The following is a 13,941-nucleotide window of genomic DNA, read 5'->3' as shown; positions in this document are numbered from 1 at the left end:
GACATGGCCGGGAGATTGCGCTCCGCCCATACCAGGATTCGGGACACCTCTATGAGAGCCGCCTGACTTCGGGTTCCTCCCTGCCGATTTATGTAGGCCACGGTGGTAGCGTTGTCCAACTGGACCTGCACTGGGTGACCTCGGAGAACCAGATGTGCCTGCTGGAGAGCATTGAATACCGCGCGGAGCTCCAAAATGTTTATGGGAAGCTCTGCCTCTGCCTGAGTCCACCTGCCCTGGAACAAGTGTGGACCCGAAACTGCTCCCCAGTCCCGAAGACTGGCGTCCGTTGTCAACAGGACCCAATTCGCCACCCAGAACGGACGACCCTTGTTGAGATGGGTCGTCTGCAACCACCAGGCTAGGGACAGGTGAACCTCCGGAGTGAGCACTATCGTCTGGGATTTTAGAGACTGAGGCAGTCCATTCCATTTGGACAGGATTCGGTGCTGTAGAGGTCTGGAGTGAAACTGGGCATATTCCACCATGTCGAATACCGACACCATGGAGCCCAGTAACCTCATCACAGAGTGCAGAGACACCCGGCGGCTCTGCAGACAACTGCGCACCCTCGACTGCAAGGCAGAGATCTTTTCCCCCGTCACAAAGATCCTCTGCTGTCCGCAGAATCCGCTGAGACGGGATCAGTGTGGACTTCTGGCAGTTTATCAACCAGCCGTGCCGTTGCAGTACCGCAATGGTCAGGTCCAAGTGGCGCAGAAGGAGCTCTGGAGATCCTGCCACCAAGAGAAGGTTGTCCAAGTATGGTAACATGCGGACTCCCTGCAGCCGCAGGAAAGCTACCATGACCGCCATCACCTTGGTGAAAACACGCGGTGCTGTCGCCAGGCCAAAAGGCAATGCCCGGAACTGAAAGTGGTCGTTGCGGATTGCAAACCTGAGAAACTGTTGATGACGCAAAAGAATAGGGACATGCAGGTAAACGTCCTGTATGTCCAACGACACCATATAGTCCCCAGGTTCCAGCGCCAGAATGATGGACCCGCAGGGTCTCCATCCGAAACTTCGGTACCCGCAAAGACTTGTTGAGAGCTTTGAGGTTGAGTATCGGACGATACGACCCATTGGGTTTCTGCACCAAAAAGAGATTGGAATAGAAACCCTGGCCCTTCTGGGAGAATGGAACAGGCACTATAACTCCAGCCTGGAGCATAGTGTGCAAAACTTTCCGCAGTTCCAAGGCTTTGTTCCGGTCTGATGGTAGACCCGTGGTGAAGAATCGAGACGGGGGTCTGTGCCGGAAGGAGAGTGCGTACCCGTGAGAAACCACCTCGAGAACCCAAGTGTCCGTCGTGGTGACCGACCAACACTGGGCGAACTGCATCAGGCGGCCTCCCACTTTGGGATCCCCCAAAGGGAGGCCCGGACCGTCAGGCCGCAGGCTTGTCATCTGGCTTAGGAGCCAGATGCCTGGACCTCCAGGCCTGCTTCCGGGGCTTGGCCGATTCTTTGGGGCCAGCCTGTCGGGGAAACGTTTGTGCTTTAGGCCTACCCTGGGCCCTGCAAGGCCGAAAGGACGACGTACCTGAGCTGGACGGAACTGCAGCAGACGGGAGACATGCTGATTTGGCTGCCGCCAGCGTGGCCACAATTTTGTCCAGATCTGGACCAAATAGGACTTCTCCGTTAAAGGGCAAGGCTTCCAGGCCCTTTTTGGAATCAGCATCCGCCTTCCAAGATCGCAACCATAACGTGCGACGAGCCGCCACAGCAGCCGAAGAAATCCGTGAGGTCAGGGTACTGATATCCAAAGCCGCTTCATTAATGTAAGTGGCCGAATCCCTGAGATTGCCTATCAACTCGGTCTGTTCAGCCGAACAGTCGGAATCGAAGGACGCCTCTAACGTATCTGCCCAGCGCTCCATAGCTCTGGCAACCCAACAAATGGCCATAGCCGGCCTAGCTGCCCCCCCGCAAGAGAATAAACGGACTTTAGGCAGATTTCCACCTTACGGTCCGTGACATCCTTTAAGGAGGATATGGAGGGCATGGGCAACGTGGCACTTCGGACCAGGCGTGTTACATGGGAATCCACCTGTGGCGGAGATTCCCACTTGGCAAAATAATTGTCCGCAAACTGATATGCCACTGCTAAACGCCTTTGAGGCTGATACCATTTGCCTGGCTTTTTCCACGCTTCCTCTAGGTGGTCCACTAATTGCCCCGAAAGAGGAAACACTGTGGCATCTCCCTTAACATCCTTGGAAAAAGGCGTATTTGGATTTTGATACCGGAGGCTCCTCATCCTCAATAACTAAAGTAGTATGGACTGCGCGAATAAGGCCAGGTATATAAACCTTAGATTTAGCGTCCGACTCTTTAGGACGGGGAGGTTCCTGGTCAGAAAGATCCAGAATGTCCCCATCATCGGACGTCCCGTCGTCATCCTCATAAGGAGCAGACAGAGACGCCACCGGCCGCTTGTGAGGCCGCATCACAGACTCCCCTTGCAACACTTCTGACAAATGCTGTACAGAGCTTAACGAATTAACCCACGCAGGCTCATGAGAGACCTGTGGAGGGGAAATAGGGAGACTGTGGGTTACCATCAATTGTCTCGGGAAACCCTGCATGGGTGACGACACCACTGACTGCGGGGACAATCCCATCTAAGTGAAGGCAGGCTGCGGAGCTAACTGGCCCACGAGGGTTGTAAGTGCTTTGGCGAAACAAGCCCAGGGCGGCTCCTGTACCAGAGCCGTGACCGCAATCGGCCGCGTCAATGAATAACACTTCCGACATAGCCCCTCCGCGCTACCGTCCCCCTCCGCTATAGGTACCTTGCATGTAGTACATAAAAGCTGGAGAGGAAAGTCACTTTCAGACATAATGGTAAGTATGTGACCCCTCTCACTGATACTCGTTAGTATAGTGTGAGACCACCCTGCAAGCACCGCACCGCAAGGGCTTTAGCAGAAAGATCAGGGACAGTGAAATGCTGACAGAAGAAAAAGAAAGTACAGGCAGCAGACGCTAGCATAGGTCACATACAATGCAAAGAAATCAATTCCTGCACTATCAGCGCTGATCCTCAACTACGCAGACTCAGAGCCTGGTAGGACACAGCGCTGCATACACAGACCTTAATCCAACGGAGGAGAGGTATGCAGGGGGACCCAGACCGCGATGCCACCGTTCATCAACGTCCAGCAGCGCTCACCATGCTTCTTCCAAAGATGGCCACCGAGGAGCAGAGAGGAGGCCGGCCTGGGGGAGGAGCGCTGACACAGGACCAATCAGCTAGAGCAGAGAGGGCTGTGTGCAGCGGGGGAGGCGCAGACTGTGAGACAGGGAAGGCGCGCTCCCCTGGCATGCATTTAACCCCTGGGACGCCGCAGCGCTACCGCTCTGCCACGGTCCGCTGTCCCAGGGGGGTAGTGGAAGCGCAGGTTAGTACCTGGCTCCACGCTGCAGCCAGACCCCAGGGAGCCCCCTGCCTGGGGACTTAGGACCATGTTCAGCAGGGTCCCACCGCGGGACCCTGCTGCTTACCTTGTAGTCCCCCTTGGATCCGGCCATGGTCCCAAACATCTGGGGTCACCGCTAGCTGTGACCCCAGATGCTTACCAGCATCCCCGGATCGGTACCGGCGTTCTGGTACTGGCGGGGGTGTAGGGAAGACAGCATGGACATCAGGACTGACTGTCCATGCTGTACTTCCAGATGTGCAGCCACAGCTGCAAAGACGAAAACTTCAGGGGCTCTTCATGGCCCCCCTCTAACAGGTGCATCCGACTCCGGCCGGGCACCAAACTAAACTGAGATGCCTTGGCTCGGGGGCGGGGTATAGGAGGGGGACCCTAGTGCATCCTGGGAGGCTGAAAGCTTTATCTCTATGGTGCCCGATGCCTGACGTCATCACCTATACCCCAAGGTATCCTGTGGATACCCTATGGACCCTGAAGTAGAAAAGAACCTTTGTCACTTCCTTCAAGGCCGCATAACTTCTTGTGCCTCCCTGATGATTGAGGTAGGCCACTATAGTCGCGCTGTTGGACTGGATCTGGACAGGCCTGCCTTGGAGCAGGTCCTGTGCCCTGACAAATGCTTTGTATACTGCTCACAGTTCCAGAATGTTTATTGGCAGACTACTTTCTTGATCTGTCAATCTCCCCTGGAAGGTGTGATGACCTGTCACTGCCCCCCATACGTGAAGACTGGTGTCCGTGGTGAGAAGCACCAAATTTGGAATCCAGAACGGGCATGATGCCGTCATGAGAGAATCAACCTTTGCAGGGGCTTGGAATGGAACTGAGCATACCTCACCATGTCGAAGGTCAATACCATTGATCCCAGCACCTGCATTGCTGACAGAATGGATTCCCTTCGCTTGCATAGCAGCATGTGTATCCACTTTAAAAAGGCCACAATCTTGTCCTCTGGCAGAAACACCCTTTGTGCCCGAGATTCTAGAAATTTTCCCAGATGTACGATCTGCTGTGTTGGAGAAATCGATGATTTCTTCCAATTGATGGTACAGCCGTGCCTTTGTAGGCAGCTATAGTCAGTTGAAGATGGTGTTGCAAAACCACCGAAGTCTGTGCCAATATCAGAAGGTCGTCCAGATATGGCAGTATTCTGACTCCGACGCCTGACATAAGCCATCATGACTGACATTATTTTGGTAAATAACCAGGGAGCCGTAGGAAGGCCAAAGGGCAGAGCCTGAAATTGGTAATGTTGCTGAAGGACAGCAAACCGTAAAAATTGCTGGTGGGATGGGATAATTGGAATATGCAGATATGCATCCTGAATATCCAGGGAAACCATGTAATAACCCGGCTCCATAGCCAAAATAATTGACCAGAGATATGCCCCATTCAGCTTCTGGACCAGAAATAGATTTGAGTAATAACCCCTTCATTGTTGGGACACAGGAACTGGGACTATTTCCCCCACCTGTAGCAGGGAGTGAATGGGTTTCTGAAAAGACAAGGACTTGTCCACATCTGGTGGAGGCTATGTGGCAAAAAAACGTCTGGTGGAGATGTCTCCTGAAAGTGAGGGCATACCCAAGAGACCACTTCTCGGACCCAGGCATCTGTAGTTTGATGTAAATAATCCGCAAATTGAAGAAGTCAGCCCCCCCACACTGGGATCCCCCAGGAGGAGGCCCGCTCCATCAGGCTGAGGACTTTTTGTCCGGCTTAGAAGCTGAATGTATTGCCTGGCCAGACCTCTTAGTTTGTCGCTTTGACGAAAAATAGGCGTCCTAGAGAAAGTCTGTCCTTTAGCTCTTTCCTGAGAACGGAAGTACTGAAAAGGAACCTGCCTAGCTCTACTCTTTGATGTAGATGGCAGGCCTGCTGACTTTGAAGCCGCCAGAGTAGTAATTAGGTTATCCAACTCTGCTCCAAAGAGTACCTTTCCATGAAAAGGTAAGCCTTCCAGTGCTCTCTTTGATCCTGTATCAGATTTCCAAGATCTTATCTGTGACCGAAAGAAATCGGCCAACCAAAGGGCCCTGCGTGCTACTATGGATGCTGCCGATGCTTTAGAAGCTAAAATTCCAGCATCCACTGCAGCGCCTCCCAGATAGGAAGCCGCTTCCCGTATGTGGGAGATGTTTATCATCTGTTCTCTGGTAGGATTTGGTAGAGAGTTTATGCCTCAATCCATTCTTCAACAGCTTTAGCTACCCAGGCTCCAGCTATAGCTGGACAGGTAACAGCTCCAGATGATGAAAATATTGCCTTAAGACAAGATTAAATCTTTCTATCTGTGGAATCCCTCAGAGAAGACGCTGATGGAATAGGCATTGTAGCATTTCTGATTAAATGCGTTACATGAGCATCCACAGTAGGAGGTACCTCCCTCTTAACACATACAGAAGGTGGGAATGGATACAATAATTTTATTCTCTTATCTACATAAAATCGTTTATCAGGGTTACCCCATGCCCCCTCAATAAGCTCAGTGAGCTGTTCAGACACAGTAAACTCCGTTTTGACCACCTTTCGGTGGTGATTAAACATTGGTCTTCTTACTATGGGCCGGTTCATCATCCTGAATATCTAGGACTGATTTAACCGCCCTCGCCAAAGTAGTAACATCCATCGTAGTTGGATAATCCACCTCCCCAGAAGTAGATCCTGGAGAGGAATCCTGTGCATCATCAGACTGAGATAAAGACAACATGCGTTTAGGCACTTCAGTCACTACCAGTCTGTTATCAACAGTAGATGTTGAGCGTGGACCGTGAGAGTCTCATACACGTGGAGGATAGGCGGAGCAACCCAGACACGCGAAACACTTCGTAGGGTCTGCGTCTGGGCATTAACCAGCCGGGTACGCTGGCCTCGTGGCAACAGATAGTGTCTGCTGCCGATCCCCAGCGTCAGACAATAGAGCCCCGACTGGTGTAGTAAGGACACAGACAATCACTGATCCTCACAGCAGGGTTTCTGGTGCGTCTCTGACACCAGAAGCAAGGACTGCCGCACGATTCCCCATAAGCGAGGTATCATCTTACCTGACATCTCCGAGCATCCGGTTCAGTCCGGGTCGCAGCATTGCTGCTAGCTAAGCTCAGCTGCGACCCGCCGAAATCACCAGCATAATTACTGATGCTGCAGCCCGGCGAAGGCAGATGGAGTCGCAGCATACGAGTCTTGATACAGCCGCTTAGTGCTGCCAACTCAAAAAAACTAGAATAAATCATAAAATAAAAAGCTAATGACTGCCTGAGCAGTCCCGTTACAAAGGTGCGTCTGTTCCTGCCGCACCAAATAAACAAGCTAAAGTCCTATGGCTAGGGGCGGGGTATATATGGAGGAGGACCCAGGGAGCCAAAGCTTTAACAATTTGGTGCCTTGTCTTCCAACCATAATATCCCCCATGGTATCCCTATGGAGCCTGAAGAAAAAAAATATATTTTTAATTTTTATGTTGTCACATGAGAACAGTTTTCAGAAGACATCTATTTGGGATTGTCTGGTGTGGGAGAAAAGTAGCTGTAGACTTTGGAGGGGCAGTATACACAATACAATTTAAAATGTCAATGAAGGGGCAACCGCAAAAACCAAACTCATTGAATACCGCAAATATTAAACACAAGAACTCACCCTGCGATCACGGGCCGAAGCAGCAAAGGCCCAAAATAGTCTACAGCCATCTTCGCAGTCAGTCCTTTAATGTTTCTTACACTGCATACTTTTTGGATATGTTGAAGTATGTATTGGAAAGTTAGTATGTGCTGCAAGGGGACAGCAGGTGGTTGCAAAATTAAAGAAACCTGTGCTCTCTTTTGCTCATCCTCAGCATTCTCTGTATGTGATAAAACAAAAACAAGAATAAAAGGCTCAATATATATGACAATACATATATAATAAATGGAGCATTATAACTATAGCTTTAAATGCACATTAATGAGATATCAAATAAACTTAGCCTAGTAAAAACTTGGCTATGGATACACAATCTTTACAAGAATTATATTTGTATATACTGGTACATGCATACAAGTCTACCAAATGTGTGTGTGTATGTATGTGTGTATATATATATATATATATATATATATATATATATATACACACACACATATATATATTACAAGGGATGAGTACGGGACTCATGTGCTCAGGATCCCGACAGGGTTAGGATACAGACACCTGTCAGTAGGTATCCTAATCCTTCCCCTCTCCCTACCCCAACCCTCCCTTTCCTTTCCTTTGCCTGATCCTAACCTCCCCCCTAGTGCTTAAACCTAACCTCCCCCTCCCCGCACCCTAAACCTCCCCCATTCGTGCCTAATGCTAGCCCTCCCCCAATCCCGCTACTTACCTTCAGGATTCCGGCAGTTGGGATGCCGGCTCCAGGATTCTGACAGATGTCTGGATTCCGGCGCCAGCATTCTGAGCGCCGGAATCCCCGCGATAGGGATATTGACCGCATCCTGTATTACAAATCCATGAGAAATTAACCTTGACTGTCAAACTGAGACACTAAATGATGTTCATCCTCTCACTTCTCTATGCAGTGGATAAAGTCCCAGTGTAACAAGTGCCACAATTACAGTCTATTGAACTACCTAAAAGGGATATCCAGCTTTTTGAAAATACACTTTTGTAATACATTATTTCCATTCATGAATTGATACACAATTATATATTCTAAAGATCAGCAAATCTTAAATAAAGAGCTAAAAAAAAACAACTAATCATTCTTTGTATGTTTTTAGGTCTCTGTAGAACAGGCACCCATTTCATAAATCTGTTTTGAATGATAATTCTGCAGTTCACAGTGCGATATAAGGTATAGTGTATTATTAGGTCTATATAAACAAAAATAAAAAAAATACCAATCCAAGAGATTTCTAGCACACAACAATACATAGGGGCGATTTAATTTTTTTCACCCGCGGCAGTTGTTGCTCCATTCGGGAGCGAATGCTGTGGGTGGACAGATTTCTGCTGACACCCTCCTGAAGTGGCAAGCATAAATGTGCAAAAAAAGCCCTGGTTTGGGGTGCCCATGCTCGAAAAGCCACAGGGGCCCTACACCAACTGAATATCACCCCCTGATATCCCGACGGGAGATCGGGCGCAATAAAACAATTAAAACACCCCCTTAGTGATCAAAAGGATGCTTACATCAATAAAACCCTGTCTAACCATGTTGCATGTTAATGACCATTTAACAGGATATAAACCAGAAGAGCAGAGTTTGGGTTGTTCACCTAACAGTACTTGAATGAGGTCACGATGGACATGCAGTGGGATTACAGGAGTTGGTAACTCTATCAGGAATAACTTCACCATGTCTGTGAGGAACTGTAGATCTGCTGCTTCCAGGTCTATCCCAGAGAGATCTGAAACTACAAGTCTTGAATTAACACAAGGTAAGGCAGCACACAAAATATGATTAAAATCTGTCTTATCCTCCCGCCCCACATAAGACTCCTTACGAAGAAAACCAGCAAACTAATAGAAAACACGATTGAGGAGTTTCACTTTAAAACTATATACCACAAACTGTGGGTAGAACTCACCATGTTAAGCTACACAACAGTCCTCCTGATGCCTCTAACAGTATGCATCTGCTCTTCTCTATGTAGCTAACAATCTACCTGTTAAGCTGTGTACACAATAGACTTTATTTTGAACCATTTGCCCAATTCCGACGGCTCGAAACGACAAATGGGCCATTGTGTACGCACCATGCGCACTCCCGTGTCATTGTCCATCGCATCTTCAGGCCAGCCCTACATGCTGCTCAATTTGAGGATATCATCAATGATTTCCCACAAATCGTGCAGCGTGTACGCTCTATCGAATGGCTAACGATATGTTGTCCCGACCTGCCTGATGTACAAGTCACCTCAAGCACTCCCATCTGCTCCATTTTGTGGCTGGATCTTCGCTTCTGAGAACGCATCAGCAGAATCTTGAGGTCCAAATCTGAACTTCTCTGGTATGTGATGTCCATGCTTGTACCTCTATTCTCCCATGTGTACTGCTGCTGACCACTATGTTACATGCTAATGTCCATACATATAATGCACCTCTATTCTCCCATGTGTACTGCTGCTGACCACTAAGTTACATGCTAATGTCCATACATATAATGTACCTCTATTCTCCCATGTGTCCTGCTGCTCACCAAGTTACATGCTAATGTCCATACATATAATGTACCTCTATTCTCCCATGTGTACTGCTGCTGCCCGCTATGTTACATGCTAATGTCCATACATATAATGCACCTCTATTCTCCATGTGTACTGCTGCTGACCACTAAGTTACATGCTAATGTCCATACATATAATGCACCTCTATTCTCCCATGTGTCCTGCTGCTGACCACTATGTTACATGCGAATGTCCATACATATAATGCACCTCTATTCTCCCATGTGTACTGCTGCTGACCACTAAGTTACATGCTATTCCACATTTTGTTATGTTACAACCTTATTCCAAAATGGAATAAATTAATTTCTGTCCACAAAATTCTACACACAATACCCCATAATGACAACGTGTAAAAAGTTTTTTTGAGATTTTTGCAAATTAATAATAAAAAAAAAATCACTAAGAAATCACATGTACATAAGTATTCACGGCCTTTGCCATGAAGCTCAAAATTGAGCTCAGGTGCATCCTGTTTCCACTGATCATCCTTGAGATGTTCCTACACCTTAATTGGAGTCCACCTGTGGTAAATTCAGTTCATTGGACATGATTTTGAAAGGCATACACCTGTCTATATAAGGTCCCACACTTGACAGTGCATGTCAGAACACAAACCAAGCATGAAGTCCAAGGAATTGTCTGTAGACCTCCGAGACAGTATTGTCTCGAGGCACAAATCTGGGGAAGGGTACAGAAAAATATCTGCTGCTTTGAAGGTCCCAATGAGCACAGTGGCCTCCATCATCCGTAAATGGAAGAAGTTCGAAACCACCAGGATACTTCCTAGAGTTGGCCAGCCCTCTAAAGTGAGCGATCAGGGGAGAAGGGCCCTAGTCAGGGAGGTGACCAAGAACCCGATGGTCACTCTGTCAGAGCTACAGCATTCCTCTGTGGAGAAAGGAGAAGCTTCCAGAAGGACAACCATCTTTGCAGCAATTCACCAATCACGCCTGTATGGTAGAGTGGCCAGACGGAAGCCACTCCTTAGAAAAAAGCACATGGCAGCCCATATGGAGTTTGCCAAAATGCACCTGAAGGACTCTCAGACCATGATAGACAAATATTGAACTCTTTGGAGTGAATGTCAGGCATTCTGTTTGGAGGAAACAAGGCACCGCCAATACCATCCTTACAGTGAAGCATGGTGGTGGCAGCATCATGCTGTGGAGATGTTTTTCAGCGGAAGGAATTGGGAGACTAGTCAGGATAGAGGGAAAGATGAATGCAGCAATGTACAGAGATATCCTGGATGAAAACCTGCTCCAGAGCGCTCTTGACCTCAGGCTGGGGCGACTTTCATCTTTCAGCAGGACAACAACCCTAAGCACACAGCCAAGATATCAAAGGAATGGCTTCAGGACAACTCTGTGAATGGGCTTGAGTGGCCCAGCCACTAGAGCCCAGACTTGAATCCGATTGAACATCTCTGGAGATCTGAAAATGGCAGTGCACCAACGCTTCCCATCCAACCTGATGGAGGTTGAGAGGTGCTGCAAAGAGGAATGGGCGAAACTGCCCAAAGATAGGTATGCCAAGCTTGTGGCATCATATTCAAAAAGACTTGAGGCTGTAATTGCTGCCAAAGGTGCATCAACAAAGTATTGAGCAAAGGTTGTGAATACTTATGTACATGTGATTTCTTAGTTTTTTTGTTTTTTTTATTATTATTATAATATTTGCAATATTATGGGCTATTGTGTGTAAAATTTTGAGGACAAAAATGAATTTATTCCATTTTGGAACAAGGCTGTAACATAACAAAATGTGGTAAAAGTGAAGCGTTGTGAATACTATAATAAATACAGGTTGAGTCTCCCATATGCTCGGGACCAGGAGCATTTTGGATTTTGGATTATTACGGTTTTCAGAATACCTGAGGGGGAGCACAGCGGGAGGCCTGGTGTGTGCTGCGGGTGGGTCCGGAAGGTGTCGCGCGGGTGCTGTGGATGTTGCAGTGGTCCGGCGGGTGGAGCAGGTGTCATGAGGGGTCCGGCGGGTGAGGCGGAAGGGTGCAGCGGGTGTCACGAGGGGACCGGCGGGAGACGCAGAAGGGTCCGGCGGCTGCCACTGGGGGTCCGGCGGGTGCTGCGGGGGGGGACACGGTGGCCTGGCATGTGGACCACGCCCACATCACTATTCATTGGCCACTATACTAGTGACGTCACAGATGCCCTGAAATATATTCTGAATATTTTTTTGAAATAATAATTAAGGTACTAAGGCAGGTTAAGTTTTTTTCTTGTTTGTTCTTTTTGTTTGAGGTTTCTTAGTATATGATATGATGTTGTGGAGGTGGATATCTGAGGATATCATTAGTTTTGATTACCCTCTTTTATATAGTTCTAAGAATATATAAAGATAATTAACCACTGCAAAATTATTTTTAATGTTTGGGAACTATTCACCACTGGTGTGGTATATTTTAATAGTTACAGTTATTGTTTATAAATGTTGGTCTCCTGTGACTCCTGTGTTGCCTAGCGCCCCCCCGTGGTCACTACAGTATTTTGCAATGTGTATATATGCGTATATATGCATTAGATTCGTCTTTTGCACAGATTGACTTACTGGTATTTATGGCTGACTATGCTGCTTGATGCGCTTTGTCCCTAAGTAAACTTTACTACGTTACCTGCTGGTCCGTGATGCTAAAGCTGACGCTTGGTGAGGATGTGTACTGTAGCATCTGGGCTGTTGTTATGACTACTAGACCCGCCCTTTGAGACATGTGACCGGAAGTCTACTTGCTTCCGGTCCGCGGATGCATGCGTTCCAGCCGGTGGAATGCATTCCATTTCCAGCTGTAGCGCTGCTTGGTGATGTGACACGTGGGGGTGCTGGCTACATAAGGGGACACAGGTAAGGAGGTTTGTGAGGCTCTTTTTGGATATATGCTGTCTTTTGTTCACATGTTGTGCTGCTGCTGGTCTTGATAAAGGTCCTGCTGGACCGAAACGTCGACTGACACATGTAAGCCATTAAAATGATTTATTCTGCTGGAAATGCTCTGGTGAGTGCCCTTTATTCAACATTATTATATTACTCCGGATAAGAACTCTGCTCCAGGGTGAGCACCCCAACCAGTTGTTTGTGATGCGGATGTGAGTGCGGACATTCTCCAGGAGATTCTATAATATATATATATATATATATATATATATATATATATATATATATGCAAACTGTCCACACTCACGTTAAGCCTGAATCCAATGCTGGGGTAGCTGACCCAAACAAGGTAAATACCTTGTCAAAGACAATCTCCAAACAAAATGAGGGTGCACTCACCAGACTTCATAGATATCAAAAAGATTTGTTTTTATTTACGTCATCTTAAAAATACAGCCATAGTACAGCCATCCATCGACGTTTCGGTCCCATGCTTGGACCTTTGTCAAGATGCAAGTACATACAACACTGAACATATAAATACACACACTAATTACATAATTAATGCAATTACATTGATCCAACACCTCCCTCTTAAAACACCTTTGTGGTACCTGTTACATGTATAATCAACAAACTGACCGGCTGTAAGGGGACTTAGATGATAAATCCAATGAACACATCTTATAATATACATATTAAATAAACTTCCAAAGCAAACCCACCGATTGTTATGTAATCTGGTCAGACACGGAGCTCCCGCGAGCGTTTCAAACCCTGCTCATTCCTTCTCGTGGAATGCACACATCCTGGTTACCTAAGCGCAGTAACGCTGTAACCAGGAAGTGGGCATGAGCATGTGACTCACCTCGAGTCATACTGATTAACGTTGGCAACAATAGCTAGAAACGCCGCTGAATCATCTGACAAAAACACGCCCCCTTGTTGCCATGGATATATATATAAACTAAAAACTTAAACTATGTTATAACACTGTGCAAACACATTAGTAAACTAATATGTGCCAAAATAGCACACATATTGAACAGACACAGATGGTAATAGGTCATATCTGCACACATCACATTATAGAGACTACATGCAAATCTAATGGGCACAAAAAACCTTATTGATAACATATAATCAAATGGTGTGTATACAATAATATACCAGGAATAGATCATTCTAATATGAAAAAAGTGACAAAGATAAAATTAAAATAAAAATGAAAAAATAACTGACACGCAACCTATAGCTTCTCCATTGAAAAAAAAATTGTTAATCCAATGATGAAAAATTAAAAAATGATGAAAAAATGCTGGTGGTGCACCTCTCATAAAAATGTCACAAAAACATACTCAGATGGGCTGCTTCGTTAAGCCCCTTTGGGTGTATAG

General features: G+C 47.0%; 1 protein-coding gene across 3 annotated transcripts in view; it reads right to left on the bottom strand.

Moving 5' to 3' along the window:
• LOC148501151 (phosphatidylinositol 3-kinase regulatory subunit gamma-like) overlaps positions 1-13,941 on the bottom strand; it is a 124,504-nt gene that overhangs the window by 36,669 nt on the left and 73,894 nt on the right. For all 3 annotated transcript variants that reach the window (XR_015870077.1, XR_015870078.1, XM_088450863.1), the window contains exons 5-6: positions 8,702-8,839; positions 7,086-7,287 (exon numbers count right to left, since the gene is read on the bottom strand). Coding sequence is in view for 1 of the 3 variants with exons in the window: in XM_088450863.1 (XP_088306989.1) it covers positions 7,086-7,287; positions 8,702-8,839 (340 nt within the window). In the remaining 2 variants the exon portion in view is untranslated. The remainder of the gene's footprint in view (positions 1-7,085; positions 7,288-8,701; positions 8,840-13,941) is intronic.

Source organism: Taudactylus pleione, unplaced genomic scaffold (genome assembly GCF_031769625.1).
Source record: "Taudactylus pleione unplaced genomic scaffold, aTauple2 ptg000532l, whole genome shotgun sequence".
Classification (NCBI taxonomy): Eukaryota; Metazoa; Chordata; class Amphibia; order Anura; family Myobatrachidae; genus Taudactylus; species Taudactylus pleione.
Note: the sequence above shows the minus strand (reverse complement) of the source record. Positions and strands in the feature narration are given on the sequence as shown.